This window comes from Condylura cristata, unplaced genomic scaffold (genome assembly GCF_000260355.1).
Source record: "Condylura cristata isolate star-nosed mole 26May11 unplaced genomic scaffold, ConCri1.0 scaffold00012, whole genome shotgun sequence".
In the NCBI taxonomy this organism is placed as follows: Eukaryota; Metazoa; Chordata; class Mammalia; order Eulipotyphla; family Talpidae; genus Condylura; species Condylura cristata.
In genome coordinates, this window is record NW_004567113.1 from 24,070,240 (window position 1) to 24,091,105 (window position 20,866).

The window sequence follows — 20,866 nt, forward strand, 5'->3', positions numbered from 1 at the left end:
CTTTTTTTTTGTTAAAAAGTGAAAATAATGGAAAAGAAATAAGATAACAGTAAGAATATGCCTTTTGTTTCTCTATTTTACCTTTATGGTACAAAGGTCACACGTTCTCTCAAGGTCTTGGCCATAGATGCTAGTAATGCTGACAGGCCTTGATCAGTCTGTAGACTTTTTGAAGTCTCAGAACACATTAATTCCACTATCTCTTTCTTGTCGACTACTATGCAACTTTTTCCTGCTTTTTTTATGACTAATATTAGCAAGATTTTAAGGAGGAAGCAATGGAGTCCAAGAGAAACACAGCAAGTTATGAATATTTTACACTTAAAATCATTTAGGAGCATATTTGAGTTACTAACTCAAAGTAATCTTTAGTTGTTAGAGTATGTGACATTGAGAACTTGGAAATCTTATGAATATTCCATTTTATCCAGTCTTTTGTCTTCTACCCTCCCCTAGAATTCACAAAAAAAAAAAAAGAAAAAAAATCAGTTAGCAACCTCTGACTTTTTTGAAAGCAAATTTTCTTTAAAAGCTTTTCTCTGTTTGTTCTAGAAAGCATTAAAATTATTAGCATGTAGTAATAAGGCATACTTCAGATTAGTTTGCATTAGTTTCAATTAAAATCTGTTATTTGGTTGGGCAGTTAACTGAGTTTTACATATTAAAAATTTGTGTATTAGTGACATTTTTCCCCCCCTATATAACTTCAGGAATTTGCATAGACTACATATTCAATGACCCCTTTAGAGCTATTTCTCTTGGAGAATCAATCTTCTTAATTACTGATTAGAATAGCAACCAATATGCCCATCTTCATTCTAATTATAAAATGGCTGAGGAAAAATGACCTTGAAGGCTGTCTCTCAGTTTAATGGTGTGGTTTTATTTTAAATATAAATAATAAAATGAAAACATTTTCCATAAGATTTCTGATATCTAATTAATGTCTTCCAGAGTAACTCTGGTATCAAACATTTCCTCTAATTATATTCATTAGTGGCTTCTCCCGGACAAGTTTTAATTAAGTTGTACAATGAAGATCAATATTCATTGTGTATTCATTGCAGTTCACAACAAGCATATATGCTGTTCAGAACAATTTAATTACTGTAATTGTAACATGGGAGATACTTAGTGACTGTGTTCCATTACTGACAATCCCCCCTTTTACAAATTTGGTAATGAATTTCTGAAAATTCACATTTATACATACCCTACACCTCTGGTTGTTTTGTAACTTGCACAAGTAATGGGGCAGTATGAATTTTATGAAATCATCCATTTTCAGGAGGAAAACAATTTTAGACATTACTGGGAAGTGCCATGCATGTATTTCTTATTAATCTCTTTATCTATTTGAAGGAAGTCTTTTGAGAAGATCAAATACATTCCTATGGGTTACTTTTATGTGTTTAGTAATATATCCTAATATAAATTCTCAATAAATTATATTAATAATCATGTTAGAATTTTGAGTTTATTCATTTGATTTCATAGACAGATAGATAATGGTATGTGTGTGTGTGTGTGCATGTATACAAATATATATACTATTATAGATGCCAAAATATATACAGTAAATACAGTAATTTAAGTTAAAGTTAATTCAAGTGAGGCAAAACATTTTAGAAAGATCTGAAATTCTATTGATAATAATGGGTATTTTAAGATCTACATATTAAGAAATCTATAAAGATTGCTATATTTCTCATGGGAGGCTGGTTTTGAATTCCTAGAATTCCTATGCATAGCACTTTGCCACTGAGGATTAAACTCAGTTGGTAGTGGAAGACTTTTAGCTTGATGATTTGCTCTACTTTTATCTAGTCTACACAGATATACTGTTGCTCAATATCAAAAGTGAATCAAATGAACCATTAGGATGAATCAACATAACAATTTAGGCTCTGTACTCCCCTGGTATTTAGTCATGTCTAGACATAGCCCTAGTGTCCCAGAAAAACTGAAATGAGGACAAGGACATTTAAGTTTAATATAGCTTTATTCCCATGGAAACTGGAAAAGTCAGCAACAGAGGAAAAAAGAAAAGAGAATGGAACTAACTGAAAAATTGGACATAGTGGAGTGCTGGTGGATTTGGAGGACCAGTGGGTTGTAGAGAAACTTGGGGGGGGGTTGTTTGTATTATTTTTTTATTTTTGTTGTTTTAAATAATAATTTTTAGAAGTGTACTGAAAATCTGAACAAATATTTTTCCAAAGGAGACACACAGATCACCAAAAGGCACATGATAAAATTGTCATTATTACTTGTCATTAGGAAATTGAAAAACAAAACCACAAACAAACACTATCTAACACCTGTGAAAAAGGGCCATATCAAAAAGACCAGAAACAAATGGTGGGAAGGGTGCGGGGAGAAGGGAATCCTTGTACACTTTTGGTGGGAGTGTAGATTGGGCCAATCCCAATGGAAAGAGTATGGAGATCTCTCAAACCTTTTAAGTCAGATTCACTGTGTGATCTAGCATTTTGACTCCATGTATCACCTGAAAAATGCAAAAATACCAATTTAAAGGGATACATGCACCTGAAAATTCAGTAGAATTGTTACAATAGCAAAGTTATTGAAATAGGTTTCTATGACAGATGAGGAGTATATCCATAATGGAATACTAGTCAACTATAGAAAAAAGATGAAATCTTGCAAGCATTTGTGATAACATGGATGTAGATAGCTGGAGAAGTTAAGCAATATGTGGGTCTGCTAATCCTAAGAGCCTATCCAGCCTCCATTTTGTTACTATTTCTAAAGCAAGGTCAAAACTACCTAGTCATAGAAGCCCAACCCGACAGGGTGCCTTTCACATCAATTAACAGCATAAAGCTGGTGGATCACTCTGAGAAGGGGGTGCATCAAGAGGAATGGACCTTAGACCTTAGAAGCTGACCAGTGTTATGCCATATTGATAAGATTGAAATCCTGACTGGGGAGTTAGGACTTGATCTACATACCAAGCTATCTCAGATGAGAAGTACAGTTCCACCCTTTCCCTGCTTCTGCTTCCCCATATGACTAATGTTGTATGACTGGTTTATCTATAAAAAGGGCAGATCTTGCTCTTGAGCAGCAGCCTGCTTTATGTAGCCTATTCTATGACTCCGGTCTCTTTATCAGTGCAGTGTTGCCCGCTGCAACAGCAAAATTAGTCAGGAGAAAGAAAAATGTCAGATGATTTTCTTGATGTGGAGTATAGAGCAGCAAAGTAATAGAAAAACTAAAACAATAAATCTTAGAAATCTGACTGGAGAACTGAAGTTATCAATGAGTGTGGGAAGGTTTGGAGGGTGGGCAATGAGAAAATGGAGCCCATTACTCTATGATAGAAGAACATGGGCATTTTGGTGGTGGGCATGGTATTGTAACATACAGCTGAAGAGATGTGGACGATGGAAAAATTTTTTTTTAAAGATTTATTTATTTAGGCCTTCCCTGGTGGCGCAGCGGGTTAAAGCACAGCACTGAGAAGCTTAAGCTACTTCCGCAGGAGTTCGATCCCCGCCTGCCCGGGTGTGGCAGACCTCTCCTGACCCTCCCGCTGCTCCCCTCAGCAGTGTACTTTGTCCATCTACCTGTTCTGCTCCCCACTCTGTCTGGTGAATTCTCTCACACTCTGCATCTCTGGCCTGTACCCCAGTTCTGTATGAATAAATAAATCATAAAAAAAATATTTATTTGTGCATACAGAACTGGGGTACAGGCCAGAGGTGCAGGGGCAGTGAGAGGATTCACCAGAGACAGAGTGAGGAGCAGAACAGGCAGATCGACAAGTACACTGCTGAGGGGAGCAGCGGGCGGGTCAGGGGAGGTCTGCCGTGCCATGTGGATCTCCTCCGGCGTAGGAGGGGATCCAACTCATGAGGAAGTAGCTTTGATTCTTAGTGCTGCGCTTTAACCTGCTGCGCCAACAGGGAGGGCCTGGACTATGGAAATATTTATGTTTTTTTCTAAAACAATTAAGTTATTGGATTATTCTCATGTTATTATTATAAACTAAATATGTAAGCTTTGTTTGCATATGTTGTATGAAACAAAATGTATGAGTGATAAATGTACATACTTTCTATGGGTGTAGAACATTTCATTTCAATTATGGTCCAGTTTTTTTTCTGTCTGAATTTTATTTTATATTGCCTAATAAAATTTTCTGAACATACTACTCAGCCTTTCAACTGTTATTCATTAGTACCCTATGGTTAGGTTATCAGGTAGAATCATCCTTGTAGCATTAGTGGCATTTGAAGATATTGGCTCTTGAATGTATTTTTAAGGAAGCTTCAATACCACCTGGCATAAGCTAGTTAATTTCTTTTAGGTCCATAAGTTGTGCTCTTTCATAGTGGTTGATTTGTGCAATGGTAAATCAATTTGGGTTACTCACAATAGGTTGGAAAGATGAGCTATAATCCTTGTCTAAAGCATTTTGAATAAGCATACCTTATAAGCTAGTTTTATTTCCAGGAAACAGTAGCTGAACCTTCAGTAGAACTCTTTATAAATATCATATGTGAATGAGTGTGTGCATCTACACACATGAGCAAATGTGCATGCATGCACACACACATACAGCCATGCCTTCCTTTTTGCAATGACAATATTCAGGCTTCCATTTGAGGGATTTCCAAGTATTTAAAAATATCCAGTTATAATTTATGAGTTCTGCCTTTCAAAAATATAGCTGATAGTCTCATAAAAAGCACTTTTAGGCCATCAATACAACTTTGGGGATACCATGACTATTTTTTAAAGATTTATTTATTTATTTATGCATATAAGAACTGGGGTACAGCCCAGAGGTGCAGGGCAAGATGGTAGTAAGAGGATTCACCGGAGACAGAATGGAGAACACAACAGGCAGATTTACTGAAATACACGGCTGAGGGTAGCAGTAGCTACAGGGTAGGAGAGGTCTGCTACGCCGTGTGGTCACTTCCTTGGCTGAGGATCTAAACCCTAGCTGCAGTGGCAGAAAAATAGCTTCATAGTGCAATGTGAACCACCAGGGAGACCCCAAGGACTCAACTATAGTAACAACTCTGAGAACTGCTAGTTTCCTTGGCTTGGTTAAACATGTGTAGACTTATTTCTTAATTAAATTTGCACTTTGGGTTGCATATTTTTGGTTCATATCAGGAAAAATACTATAAGCCTGTGAATAGTTTATTGCTATTTAATGTAAGTTATTTGTTAATTGCATCTTAACAGCTTTCTATAAGAAAACAATATGTTTAACCTCAATTTTATAGCATCAGCTGAATCCTCAAACTTAGAGACTTTAAAAAACTGGCATTGCCAGGCCCTCCCTGGTGGCACAACAGGTTAGAGCACAGCACTATGAAGCTATCCACAGCCATTGCAGCATGAGTTCAATCTCTGAAACAGGGAAGTGAGGTCTGCCCCATAGCTTGGCTGACCTCTCCTGATCTGTCTGCTGCTAACCTCTGCAGTATATTTCAGTCCATTTGCCTACTCTTCTTCCCACTCTCTCTGGTGAATCTCACTCGCTGCACCACTGTCCTGTACCCCAGTTCTGTATGCATAAATAAATAAATATTTAAAAACAAACCAAAAAACCTGGCACTGTCTTTATGGCTTTTGAGAACTTTTATTATTTTCTCTCACTAAATATTCTTTTCTCTTTTTGACTTAAAAAATACAGAGTATTTCATTATTTTCTTTTTCCTTAATATTCTTTTAATTTAATTTTTGTTTGACTAAGATAACACACTTAAGAATGTGCATATTTTTGCTGTAATAGTCTTCAAATATTCAAAAAAACTTGTTCTCTTGCATCCGAGTTTTTTTTTAATTACAACTCTTTACTCATCATAATGAATAATTATTCTCATTTCAATTACATAAGAAATATATATTCTTTTAATAACATTTTAAAGTATTTCACACTTTTGTTTTTCCTTTTCTCTTTCAGTGAATTTGTTGGATTCACGTACTGTCATGGGGGACCTGGGATGGATTGCTTTTCCAAAAAATGGGGTAAGTGTTTATGAATTTTCCCCACAACTTAAACTACTTGAGTACACATCATGTTAAATGTCACACATGACTGAAAATTTATTAGATGTATTTTTTGCTCAGTGAAGTGGGTTTTTGAGCAGAGAAGGGAGACCTCAAATTAACTTTGGACAAAGGAGACAAGTAAGGAAGCGATTTCAGTGAAAACAAAATGTTATTTTCTTCATTGAATATTTTTCCATAAGAAAAAGTGAGGTTTCCTTCAGAGGGTTCAGGAGAGTTTCACATTGAAACAATCAACAGACTTGTAGAATTGGTTAATATATGTAAAAAAAAGATTTCTTTCCATTCTTTAATTTTTCTTCACTGAAAGTTTTTAGAGAAAAAGCTTCATTAGGAGATTTTTATAATCAGTAATATTTTATTCATAAAATATTTGGGGGTGAAACGGTGTTTTTAATGTACATATTAAAGTTTTGGTAATATTTATAATCTTAAAATGTAGTGAATATAAGAAAATTGCCATTACCTTTTTGTTCATTAAAATTCATGTATCAGATGGAAAATGAAAACATAAATAAAATATTGTTACATAAAATCATTATATTACATAGAAAATATTTACTGGGTTGCAGGTTACAGTATTAATAACAATTCATATTTTAGAAATTTGTACTACCTAAACATCTTTATATTTACCTTGACATTTTTAAAGCTAAAATTCATTATAGAACCACATATAAAAAAGACAAAAAATATTTTTAATCTATATCTTAAGAGATGGTGAGCTATGCTGTTTATGATTATATAAGCAATCTAATTTTAGATAAAATTTAGATCATCACAGTGATTTGGAGCACAAATTATGGAATAAATGCCTCTGTAAATGTCCTCCTTCATAAATGTCAGGGAAAAACTGGCAAATGACAGAATCCTTTTTTCATATGCTGAAAGTTAACAAAAATCTTAGAAGAATCCAGGGAACATTATTCAATGGAAGTTAATGAATTTTATTAGAAGCTATATAGTATTTAGGGTTGCTTATGCCCTTTCCTGCTTCACCAGCTCTCAGTTAGCCTTAAAAGACTTCAAACCTGACATCATTGTAAAAACCAGTTGACTGGCAGACACTAGAAGGGACAGAATGCAGAACCATATGCAACAAAGACTTGGGCCTAGAGTATTGTTATCTGACCTGATAGCTCTCTAGAAGACTGCTCTAGTAAGGTCATCCTGATTTGATCCAATGCAGAGATCTCACAGTCCAGAAGTCTGTATCATACGAGGTAAAGTAGAATATTTTTTTAAAGAACATCTTCCTGCACTTCAGGCCTTGGGAATGAGCATTTGGTTATCTGATTTTTCAGATCAATAAAAAAAAAAGTACTCCAATTCTGTGCCTAAGAATTGAGTATGTATTTAAGGGGTACACTTCTATTTCACTCTTGGTAGACTTGTTTCACACATTTCTTAGTAGCCATCACATATCTGTAACATTTTTTTTCTATGTTTGAAAGTTCCTGGACTTTTTATAGCTATCTCATATTTACCATTTTACAGTAATTCTAATGCTTGGGTCAGTTCCTTATATATAGCGGAACTTCAATAAATATTTATTGCTTCTTTTTAATTTATAAAATGTAATATAAATTACTGAGATGTGGTTTTGCATAAAGATTGCATTTGTGGGGCTAAAAGTAAAGCTTTTTGTAGCATTGTCACTTTGTAAACATCCTTTCTTTTAATCTTAGATCATATACCTATTCTCTTTGTGTTAAGAGAGCCATCATTCCCTCAATAGTTTTGTGCTTATGTTTGCATATACCTACATGAATGAATAGCCAGCACTTAAAGATTGGATGATTTCATTTAAAATCTACATTTCCATCTTCTCTCTTTAATGGGAAGTTTCAGATAACTAGAACTAGTAATTTTTCATGTCTCAACTTTCCACATTAGAGACTACTGTTTAAAAGAGTAAGAAAATTCTCCTGTTTGACATATTTTCACTGACCACTCTTCACTCCTTTCATTTACTAGTGTCAAACTGACACTATTGTGGATAGTGTTAAATACTGTTTTTGTTTTTGTTTCTTTAAGATTTATTTATTTATGCATACAGAACTGAGGTGCAGGCCAGTGTTGCAGGGGCAGTGAGAGGATTCGCCAGAGACAGAGTGTGGAGCAGAACAGGCAGATCGACGAAATACACTGCTGAGGGGAGCTGTGGGTGTGTCAGGAGAGGTCTGCCATGCCGTGTGTATCACCTCCTGAGTGGGGAACGAACTCACACTGAAGCAGCTGGCTTGCTTGCAGTGCTGTATTTTAACCCGCTGCACCACCAGGGAAGGCCCAGTGTTAAATATTGAATAAATACCAGATTTTGTGATGTTTCAGGTAAAATTTTATACTTTAAAACATCTATGTTATATGTAGAGATGGTTTCTACCTAGTTTCTGTTAGAGAACTTTATCTTAGTTAAGACACTTGCCTTGAATTTGGACTTGAACATGTGCTTTTTAGCCACAGTGTATGAAATGGACACATCGTGTGTGTGATTTATGATATTCACTTTAACTTTCCTTTTTTATTTGTACATATCTATAGTACATATTACAACACAGTTTATTTCATTAATTCATTCAACAGATATGTATATTGGACACTTGGAATGTGCCAGTTGCGCTTCTAGGCACCCAGTTATAACAGTGCAAAAAGCAAACAAATATTCCTGGTATTCTGGAGCTTAAGGAAGTGTTATTTTTCTGAAAATGAGTAATCAGCAAGTTGCAATGTTGTAAATGAAACCTCTATTCTTGTCTTTTCTTTCTATAAACAAGACAGGCAGAGAAGTGACAGCATTTTTTCACAGTCACTGATGTAGTTTGTGATATGCTGGGAAGAGCATCTGTACTGTATACACCATGTGTCATGCCTCTGCTTATGTTTGTCTGGCCATGCAGATACACACTGTCATGTGCATAAATTCATTTAGTATGAACAATAGCAATGCAAAAGAGAGTAATACATATTTTTTAAGTGACAAAAATGAAAGTAAGAATAAGTGACTTTTCCAAGACTAGGCAGCTGGTAAGAGACTGAGTCCATTTCAAATCCAGCTTCAGGATCTGATTTTTTTTTTTTAATTTAAGAATCTGATTATTTTAAGTCAGATCCAGTCTGATCCAAACTATTAGGTCTCTAAACAAAAGTTGAATTGATTCTGGAAAGAAATGCACCTCTGAGAATGTTTTAAGTGGGCCAAAGTGGGTTGTTCTATTCATTGTTAGTTCATGGTAAGTATTCAAAAAATGTATAGAACATAGGTGATCCAATATTTAAATTGTATCTTAGATATGTATAATATAATAACTAGGTAGAGATAAATAACATAAATAATTAAGAGGGTGAGTTAACTTGATTTCCAGTTCTGTTTATAATTCAGTCTGCTATTTTGGGGTTGTCTGTGAATCTTTCCTATTCATTGAGAATAGATGAATGTTATGTCATCTATCTAGTGGCTTCAGTGTCACTGCTTTAAAATATAGTCAGAAACAGCATTCCAAAAGTAGAAGCAACAATCATACAGCTGTCCTTTGTGTTATGACTATTTAATAAAGTAAGTTGAATGCCACCAGGTGTGACATTCAAAATGTTAAATTCACTTTCATTCATTAAAGAGTATATTGTAGATTTAAGTTTTTTCTTCTCAGACTGACCTTAAATTTGCAAAACAACAACAAAACTAACCCCCACTCCATTGGAAATATAGGACTTGTATCTATTAAAATTGATGCAAAATATGCATATTACTCACATTCCTGTTTTCATTGCTTTGTTGAGTACATATGTCTTTATTCCTGAAGATGTTTTATTTATCTAATTGCTTAGATCACTTACACTTGCTTTTTGAACTGGCTTTCACTCTTTCTATTTCTTTCTTTTTAATGTTCTAAACATATTTTATTCTCCACCATCCTTTATACACATTTGACCTTTACTCTCCCTCTCCCACCACCTTTTAAACTTAGGAGCCTCACATTTTGATGGTTTTATGTTCTTTAACTAAATGCTAATGAATGTGATTGCTAAGTTATATAGTCTTTCCATTTTTATATTTTAAGGTCATATCACTTTCCAGAATGACTGTACCAATTTATATTCCCACTTATAGCATAAGGCTCTTCTTTCTATATCCTTAATGGTGAATATTTTCCAATTATAGAAAATATGTATAATAGTCTTTCTCATTCAGTAGATATCTTTTTTTTTTTTTTGAAAGATTTATTTGTGCATACAGAACTGGGGTATAGGCCAGAGGTGCAGGGGCAACGAGAGGATTCACCAGAGACAGAGTGGGGAGCAGAACAGGCAGACTGATGAAGTACACTGCTGAGGGGAGCAGTGGGCGGGTCAGGAGAGGTCTGCCACGCCATGTGGGTCACCTCCCGGGTGGGATCAAACTCATGCTGAAATTTTAACTTAGTGCTGTTCTTTAACCCACTGCGCCACCAAGGAGGGCCCTCAGTAGATACCTTTTTAATCTAGATTTTCTTTTCCTATATAAAATACTTTTAATTTAAATTAATCCCCAATTTTTTTTTTTTTTTGCTTTTACTTTCCCTGCCATCATAGTCAAATCTCCAAAAACAGTTTTTGATCACTGATGTCATTAAATATGTTGCTAATGCTTTCCCACATATATTTTATTGTTGCAAGTCTTACATTTAAGTCTTTAGTACAATTCGAATCAACTTTTGTGCATGAAGTTAGAGTAATCAACATCATTTTGTTCCATTTTCCTACTATCTTCTCTTAGACTCTCCTTTCCCCATTGGATATTTGCAGCCGTTTTATTATGAGCTGAACATTAATAGACACCTGAGTTTATTTCTGAGCATTTAATTTTATTTCATTGATCCGTGTGCTTGTTTGTATTCTGACACCATATTGTTTTAATTAATGCTGATTTATAGTATCAAGCCAGGTAACATGGGGGCTCCTTTCCTTTCCTTTTTTTCTCAGGGATACCTTAGCTGTTAGAAACCTTTTATTTATTTATTTATTTTCGTATAAGACTTTCTCTCCCTTTATTTTTCTTCCCTGAAATTGTCAAACTTGTATCAGTAGCTTTACCAGCTTATCTGTACACACATAAGGTGTATTTTACTTACTTTTAATTATACTACTGTTTCAGTTGCTTTCTGGGAATATTATATTGATTAATATTAATAGTCTGAACATGGATGTAAATAGCATGGTTTCCTGTACTTTCTAGCTATTGTTTTCAAGGTTTTTGCTTATGAAAATAAAATTAATGACTATGGTGTTTGTTTAGAACAGATTATGCTGTTATGTCTTAGAAATTCCACTCGTGCTCTTTTTTTCCATATGTTTTTATTACAAATGATCACAAAATACACCTGCCTCCTTTGCTTTGACAGAACCTGCCTTTTCCCCACTGACTTCTCCACACTTCCTGTAGCACACAATAGACAAGCCTCTCCATTCCCCTGGGCATCACCTCTGAGGTTATATTGATAGTTTTGCTTTTGTTTTTGCTGTGTGTATTTTTTTCTTACAGTCAAAGTGGAAGAATATTATTGTGAAATCTTTTATATGCTGATTTTAGGGGTTATTAGGATCATTCTTAACAATTAATTCACTTGGGAGAGATTTTAAAATACTGAGTTAAATCATATTTGTGTGAAAATGGAGAAAATAATTTGTTATCTGCCTGGGGGAGAAAGAACAAGCAATAGCCTACAAAGAAGACACTTCAAAACAGAGTTTATAGCCTTTCTTGTTTTATTGTCACTTTGTTCTATTTTCTGATTTTTTCAAGATAGATAAACTGTATATTTACTTTTGATGTTGAAAATAACTTAGATTTAGGTTTCTTAAAATGGCTGAATACATTTTTAGTGTTCTATGTTTGTTTTCTTGAATCAAGAAAATCTTTAAGTGGATTTTTCTATTCTGATATTCAGATTTTGGGGAAAGTGAATGTGTTTGATTCTCTCTCCCCAAAATTAAAGACAAAGATGTGAAGAAATATTTGAATGCTGTTACTTCTTGTGTTTTGCTAGTGATCAGGGTTAATTTTGCTAGAACCTTATTTTGGCTTTCCTTTCTTCTAAAGAGAAGAAAGATAATGACAAGCATTGAGGCAAACACTGAGCATGGAGAGGCTAATAAAGATTAAAGTAATGCTGAAGTGGATAAAAAAGAACACATGAATGGATAAAGAAAAGCTCTTTATTTGGACAGTGATAGAAAATAATTCTGTAGGGAATGGATATTATACTATATAATGTAAATGCTACTATAATGAACAATCCTGCTCCAGAGTAGCTTTGTATTCATTATTTTTTAGAAAGACAAAAAGTATAGCCAACCCGTAAGGTAATTAAGATAAATAATTTAAGGAATTCAAGATAGTCATTAACCATACACAGAAGTTTAGAAGAACAATTTTGCATTTAGATTTCCCACATGGAAACTTAGCAATTATGAAAAAAAGTTTTTAAAAATGTCCAGCTCTGCTTCTGCAGGAGACAAATATTATGTTAAGTTTTTTGTATACAAGACTACAGTGGACAAAATAGTCACAGTATATTCCTTCAAAGTAGGACTGAAACATATATATGTATGTGTGTATGCATGTATATATACACATATACATATCATTTATTAAGTATTGATTTATATATTTAAAATCCCTATAAAATAGTACAAATGTTTTTTTTTCCTTAGTGGCTTTCAGAACACTTTTTTTCATGTCATAAATATAAACCATAAAATGATCTTTATCCAGCATATCCTTCTATTAATTTATTCTCATTAATTTGATCGAAGACTTCATCTTTCAGATTGCTGTTTAAGTACTACTTACTCAGAAAAGTAGGACTCCCAGAACTGCTTTTCCCTATTAGCACAACATTCCGTCAGTTAGCACAGCATTCTGTCAAATCCTCCTCTTCCATCTACCCAGCCTAATGTGTTTTTTCCCTTCAGACTGCAACATGTATACCTATTATCCAAACTCATCCTTTTGTTTAGTTTTTGTACCCAAGCCCTAATTCTTCTGATCTGATCATTGTTTCATAATGTTTTCCACTGACCTGTTAAACGATCAGAGAAGTTGAATGTGAACAAAATGTTAGGTCATTTCCAGACCTTGAGCAGGTTATTGTCATCTCTCCTGTGATGTGAGATATCTGTGTACACACTTAAATTGAAAAACAATTTACTGACATATTCTGCCTATTTCATAATAAGATCTAATGTTTTCCTTTCCTCCATTATGTCTATGGAGACTTCTCATTTCTGTAGAGACATTTCTTTGCCAAATGGTATTGTCCATGTAAAATCTGGGACTATGATCCTTCTACTTCCTGGGAAAAAGACTCGTTGCTTTTTTTCATATTTGAGCCAGTTTCCATATATGAATATAATGATAAAAAAAAAAAACACCGCACCTTCCTATTCATTAATGAAGATGTTAAATAAAAGTAGGCCTTGAAGAGGTCCCCAGGGCCCAAGCACAAGGTATTTTTCCAAATGGTTTGATTGCTGTTTATCATGAACTTTTTTTACCCTAACCATTCTTTAGCTGTTTTCAATTCATATGACAGTGCTCCCATGCAAGTCAATTTGAATTAATTTTCCAAACAAAATGCTTTATGGTTCTGAGTACATAATCTCCTTCTCCCACAGAGAAAAAATATACTGTAATCATTGAGCATTCCTGTTGATTATTTCCATTAAAGGCAGCAGGGGAAGAGAGAATGCTGAAAACTCCTCTTGCTTTTGAAGTTTTTTGAGGCTTTTGCTATTCACTGGTCCCCCTCCCCCTCCTTTTATGCTGTTCAGTGCTTGTGCTAATGTAGGAAATGATGGTCCAAACTGCTCAAACTGGAATCCTTATCCTCTGAAACTTGGTTGCTGCCATCCTGGTGACATTATATCCCTCCATGCTAACAGACTAATGAGTTAATTTCACGTGTCTTCACTCCCCAGATGCTTCATATAATTTTTTAGCTCTAGTGTTTTGTACGAATTATTTGAAATAACTCAACCTTCTACCCGCCATATAACCTTTCTTAACACTAATAATTTCAAGGTCCAGTTTAATTTGTATAATATGAAGCCTTTTCATTACCACCCAGAGGATGACCATTTTGTAGTGTAAAAATTGATTGTGTGACTGAATTAAAAATTAGGTATTTATATTGTTGCCAAAAGCTGGTGTGAATACTATTAAGTTATTCTAGTATAAAGACCGTTTGGGCTTTACCTCTAAGCCTGAAAAAAAATTACATTAGGTGGAGCCTTTACTAGCTGATAACTTTTCAGATATGCAAGGCTTTAGGAATTGGCGTTCCTTTGGATCCAAAAAGTTACACTTTTAATTTAAATTAGAAGAGTGAAAAAGACATCAAAAATTTTGGATGTAGGCTTTTTTGTTTGTTTGTTGTTAGGAAAACATGGCCAAGAATGTATTATATAATTGTAAAATTTATTTTGCAAAAATGACTATAATATACAAATAGGACTCAGTTGCTCTCCTACTTGGATTAATACTTTCTGATTAATGATGTCACCTAGTGGCATATATATACAAACAGTGTCAACATATATACAAATCTGAGTCACTTTTCTATTGAACTGAATCCTAATTACTAAGTTGTTATAAATATTTATCTCATTAGAGGAAATATATTTAATGTGTAGACTTTGAAATCTACTAATCCGATTCAAAATTTGGCTTTATTCCTAAAGTGTAGCAAACTAGTTCATTTCCGGTGTCTCTATTTCTTAGCCCATAAATTATGTATAGTACTTTGTGCTGCAAAAGTTTCTTATGTGGATTAGAATAAGATAATCATGCAATGTTTAGCACAATGCCTGGTCTATATTAAACAGTCAGTGTTTGGTGTGGCAATTATTCAACATCTTGTTTCTTATTTTTGTTTTTAATTTCTCACATGAGGTATGTAGTTGCACTGTGGTAAGCTTAGAGGGTCATTTTTTTTTTGACAATTATCTTTCTTTAGTATCTTTGAACAAATTTTAGTTAAAATCTAAAGATGGAAAATGTATTCACCTTTTAAATAATATATCTAAATGCCTATTAAGAGCTAGAAAAGTTTTACCAAAGATACATAACACTTGACTTGTAGTAAATATATAAAGTTTCCTAAGACATTACATTATTTTTCATTGAAGGACAACTTAATTCCTCAAATTAAAATAGTAACAACTGTTAATTATAACAAGAAGTAAACATGCATAGTAAAGAAAGGAAATTATTATCAAATGCAAAATGAAATATAATTTTGTAACTCTATAGGTACTATGATTTGAATGTTTGTGTTCCCACCATTATATATGCTGATTTTTAAAAATAATGTAAGAGTTTATTTTTACATCATTTGGTGCCTTTTTCCATCTCAGTTGTAATCCCATCGGCTTCCCATCACCAAATCACCAGTGTGCCATCATCAGTCTAGTGCACTTGCCTCCCTCCACCATTTTTGATCCCATTCCCCACTCCATCCCCATAAAATGTCTCTCGTATCTAGTTGTTCATTATTATTATTATTATTTTCTCACCCAGTCCTTTATACTCCTGCTATGAGTGAAACCATCTGGTATTTTTCTTTTTCTTCATAATTTAACTAAGCATGATTTTTTTCCAGCTCCATCCACATTGCTGCAAAAGGCATGTGTTTATTTATTTATTTATTTTGATTGCTGAGTTATATTCCGTTGTGTACATGGACCACATCTTTTTAATCCAGTGACGTAACTTTGGGGTTTTGTGTTGTTTCTATGTCTTTTCAATTGTAAGTAAAGCAGCAATAAACATGGGGTGTCTTTTTGAATCAGTGTTTTTGTGTCTTTTGGGTAGATACCTAGGAGTGGGATTGCTGGGTCATAGGGAAGCTCCATGTTTAGCAGTTTAGGAACCTCCAAACAGTTTTCCATACTACTTTGCATTCCCACAAGCAGTACAGGAGAGTTCCTTTTTCTCCACATCCTCACCAACATTTGTTGTTGCTAGTTGTTTGAAGATGTGCCATTCCAACTGGGGTGAGGTGGTATCTCATTGTGGTTTTAATTTGCATCTCCCTTATTACAAGTGATATTGAACATTTTTTCATATGCTTGTGGACTTTTTGCATTTGCTCTTTGGAGAAGTGTTTTTTTAGCTCTTCTGCCCATTTTTTGATGGGGTTGTTTATTTTTGTTGAATTTCATCAGTTCTTTGTATATCTTTGTGATCAATCCTTTGTCGCTAATTTTGTGTGAGAAAATTTTTTCCCAATAAGCAAGATGTCTGTTTGTTTTTTGTAATGTCTCTTTTGCTGTACAGAAGCTCTATTTATCCTTGCCTTCAGTATCGTTGCATTGGGTGATGTGTCTTCAAAGATATCGCTGAAGTGTATGTCGTGTCGTGTTTGGCCCATCTTTGCTTCCTGGTATTTTATGGTTTCCGTTCTTATGCTTAAGTCTTTAATCCACCTTGAGTTGATTTTTGTGTATGGTGTGAGGTAATGATCTAGTTTCATGTTTTTGATATGTTGAAATTTTAATATCCCATGTGATGTTATTAGGAGGAAGAATCCTTTATGCAGTGCATAGGATTTGAAGGTAAACTTTTCGTGGTTGGAATTACTCTCTTTATAAAAATAAACCCAAGAGAGATCGCTAACCACCTTTCTTTATATTAATATACAATGGTAAGTTTGAGACGAGACCTGGAAGGAGACCTTCATATGGCTGTTGTGGCATCCTGACACCAGGATTTCAACCTTCAGAACTGTGAGAAATACATTTCTGTTACTTACAAGCTACCCAATGTGGATATTTTATTAGAGCAGTCTGAGTAGAATAAGTGAGTGTGTTATACAAATCTTTAAAAAGTTAACATTAATCACCAGCACTTTACTCCGACTTAGAACAGGAGAACAATGATGGCTGTATACAAAATTGATAATGTCTATATTCAAAATGACTTAACTGCTATTTTGCTTTTTTTCCTTTAATGATTGGGTATGGCTAAAATATTTCATTCAAAAATTATTAAAATAAAATAATATGCTTGCAAGAATAGTTTCCTAGAGGTATTCTAAATTTTCAAAGTTGTTGGATAAGTGAAGTTTATTTAGTTATTTATTATTTTGTTGGTCAAGTTCAGTTTCTGTGGTGATAAATGTTAAACTAATGGTTTCATACTGTACACATATATTGAATCATTACGTTTTCACTTGACAGTAATGTTATGTATCACTTAATTCCATGTGCCAATGATTTTCCTATAAAAATCGTTTATAAGTGTCAAGAACATAAATTCACTTTAGCTCGTTTAAGATAAAATAAGGAATTTATGATTAATTCAGAGAACTCAAGGTCAATTGAATTCTTGTAGTAATGAAACCAAGGCATTGGATAAGTATCTATGAAGTGGGCAGTGATTGCCTCTTCCTCTAGTTCCTGTTTCTGACCAGACTTTCTTTATTCTTTTCTCTATGAATCATATGTCTTTCACATGCAAGGAAATTTGGAGTGTTTGAAGGAGTGTCAGACTGTGGGTATTTGATACAGGAGAATAAGAATAACCGCCAGAGAGAGGAAACAAAACAAAACCTTTGTACATGATTTGCCCCAAATAATTTGATTTCCCCAATTAAAAAACATAAAGTCAGACAGAATTGGAATGTTTCAGATTCCAAAGATTTGATGGATTCTCCTTGATGTAGTTCCCATTAGTGAGTAAAGGTGTTCTTGTGACAGGGAGGACAAGCAGTTGTGCAGTAGCTGTAGCTATTGTTGGCCATCTTTGTTACTAATGTTTTGAAAAAATTGGATTTCTACCCAGTGTGTGTTTTTAACAAAATCTGATGAGAAGCCATTTCCCTGAGTATAAAATTATTTTGTTGTAAAAACAATTCCTAATTGTGAAAATTTTCAGGAAAATGAGTTATTTTAGAATATTATTTCTGTTTATTTCTAATTATATCTAATTGTTCTATATGAAATCTTAATACTACTGTTCCCAGATTTTTTATTTGATTTTACTTTGGACTTCATTGTGGTCATTGATTGTACATCTTTTGGCTATCATCATTCTTTCTGGTAACACAAATATCTCTGTGTCTTCTTGTTATTTTGACTGCCCTAATCCTGTCTACATCTAGTTATGAGTAGGCATAATGCTAATAGCATACTATTAGCTCATTGTTTCCTTAGAGGCCAGGAAAAGCACCCTTGTGATTGCTGACCTTGTTCTGAAAGTCCCTATGCTGCTTCTGAAGTCTCTTACTTAGAAGTAAGTTACAGACACAAAAATAGAGAAACAAAAGAGGAAGGCAGCTTTAATATCAATTAATATTGCTTTTATATGGCATTTCCTTACACAATTTTGACTTGTATTATGTCATTATGAATATTGACTATGATAAGTTATAAATATGAATTTACTGAGAACCTATATTCCAATTCAGTTTTATATCTTAATATTTGATGTAGAACACAGTTGATGGAAATGTCATGCATATGCTTCCAAAAATACAACCTGTTATATGTTTTATACATCAGAAAGGCACAGTTGCCTGGACTGTTGGAGAATTTTCATTTTAGAAAAATTTGCAGGATTTGGACAAGCATGGATTTTAGTTACATGCATATAGACATGTAATAAACCAGTGAATCATAGCCTCTGCTATGATTACAAATTATTCAAGTAATGCAAGATTTTTCACTTTGTGTCACAAATCCTTCCAATCTGCACAATTAAAGGACATAACAATGAGTATAATCCTGACAGATAGTCATTTCATTAAACAAGATTCTTTGGTTTACTGTTTATTTTGAAGCCAGATTTAATAATAGTACTTCTAAATGTAATTAACAGTCATGATAATGTACTGCATTTTTATCACTTTAAATTAAAAAAATTTAGAATATGCTAATTAAACACTTTCAATCAAAATAACAAATACTTTTAATGGTCGATTTAGGCAAATTAATGTGATTCCAAATATTGTATTATAATGTCATCCTTTAAGGTAAAAAGAAACTAACGTTATCAGCTTTGATAATGTGTTTAGCTTGCCAATCATAAGGGGTTTGAATATTAGCATTACTAAATAGTGCGCTGAAGTTAATCCTGGCTGTGCATACATACACACATATACATAAATCTCTCTCTCAGGAACTATGAGAAACATATTTGCTGTTTAAGTCACCTCTCTAAAACTGTAAAAAACATATATTTGTTGTTTAAGTCAGCTAGTTTGTGATACTTGTTATAGCATCCTGGACTAGGAAAGGTGCTGATTTCTATTCCAGGAATAAGGAGTAAAGTGATCAGATCCAGAAAAAGTGAGGAGAACATGAGAGATATTTCTCTCTTGGTTCGATTATATATTCTATAAAATGAATGTGAATTTACTAACTAAAACAAGCTTTCAGGATGAAAATAAGGAGTGAAAAACTTCCTGAATTAATGGTGAACATTTTAATAGTGATGGCCTACTAAAAATTTTCTGAAATGGGAAATAATTGTGTCGAATCCAAGGGAATCTACTTTTTTTTTTTTTTAAGATTTATTTATTTGTGCATATAGAACTGGGGTACAGGCCAGAGGCTCAGAGGCAGTGAGAGGCTTCACCAGAGACAGATTGGGGAACAGAACAGGCAGATCGACGAAGTACACTGCTGAGAGGAGCAGCGGGCGGTTCAGGAGAGGTCTGCCACACCAAGTGGTCACCTCCGGGGCAGGCGGGGATCGAACTCATGTGGAAGCGGCTTTAGATTCTCAGTGCTGTGCTTTAACCCGCTGCGCCACCAGGGAGGGCGGGGATTCTATTCTTAAGGAAGTTTTGAAAATACTACAGTAAGTGGAATTAAATAGATATTTCTACCTATAATTTTATACTAATTTTTAAAATTATTATTGAGCATGATGAATGTTTCTCAAGTTATTTGGTCAAGAAACATTTTTTCCCTTATCCTTATGAACATTCTCCATTAAGAATGTTCAGGAGAAAACAATTTAAATGACTGTCTATTCAAACAAAAACTTGTTCTTTCAAAACCTAACTGACTGTAGTGATATAGAAAAATAGAAGTGAAGGGAACTTTCTCATTCTTAATCTTAATAGCATATGAAACAGTGCCTAAAAATTACTTGCGATTACTTCCCAACATGTGCCTGAAATTTTGTCTCAGACACCTTGAAAAGAACTACCTAGTCTGCCATTGGGATTTACCTTGTGCATTGTTTCAATTATGTTACTTTGCTTTTATCAGACTTGCATTGCTATTACAGCAATGTAGTGAACTACACATACACTATGGTGGAGAGGACTTCAGTTCTACTTTTTCCAAGGTCAATGAAAGAAAACCTCTTTTCATTTATAAGTGAGGAGCTAAATAATTTAACTCATGCTTTAATTAGACATCTGAAACATATCATCTATTGTGCTTTGGTAGGACAGTGGAAGAGGCTATGTAAAAATACCACAGAAAGTTATATTGAACTAATGTCTTCTCACAAAAAATGGTGTAACTTTTACTTAAATCTTTTGTATCACACTGTACTGGTGAATTTTTGAAATATAGCTTTGAATTAAAATTATGAGTTTTCATATATCCTTGAAATCATGTCTTTAAAATTAATTTCTTAATATATATGGCATTTTTCATTACTGCATCCAGCAAGCCTATGTGCTAGAATTATGCTAAGCCCTCAAGATGCAAAGATGTAATAGACATTCAGTGATTAAAAAAAATTCTAGAACTGGAGATTATATATTTATAAAACTAACTACAAAAAGCAGTTCAATCTTGTACAGGTTTA

At 33.8% G+C, this 20,866-nt stretch overlaps 1 protein-coding gene across 4 annotated transcripts in view; it reads left to right on the forward strand.

Moving 5' to 3' along the window:
• EPHA5 (EPH receptor A5) overlaps nucleotides 1–20,866 on the forward strand; it is a 277,999-nt gene that overhangs the window by 22,657 nt on the left and 234,476 nt on the right. For all 4 annotated transcript variants that reach the window (XM_004681266.2, XM_004681269.2, XM_004681268.2 and 1 more), the window contains exon 2: nucleotides 5,951–6,015. In XM_004681266.2, coding sequence (XP_004681323.1) covers nucleotides 5,951–6,015 — 65 coding nt within the window. The remainder of the gene's footprint in view (nucleotides 1–5,950; nucleotides 6,016–20,866) is intronic.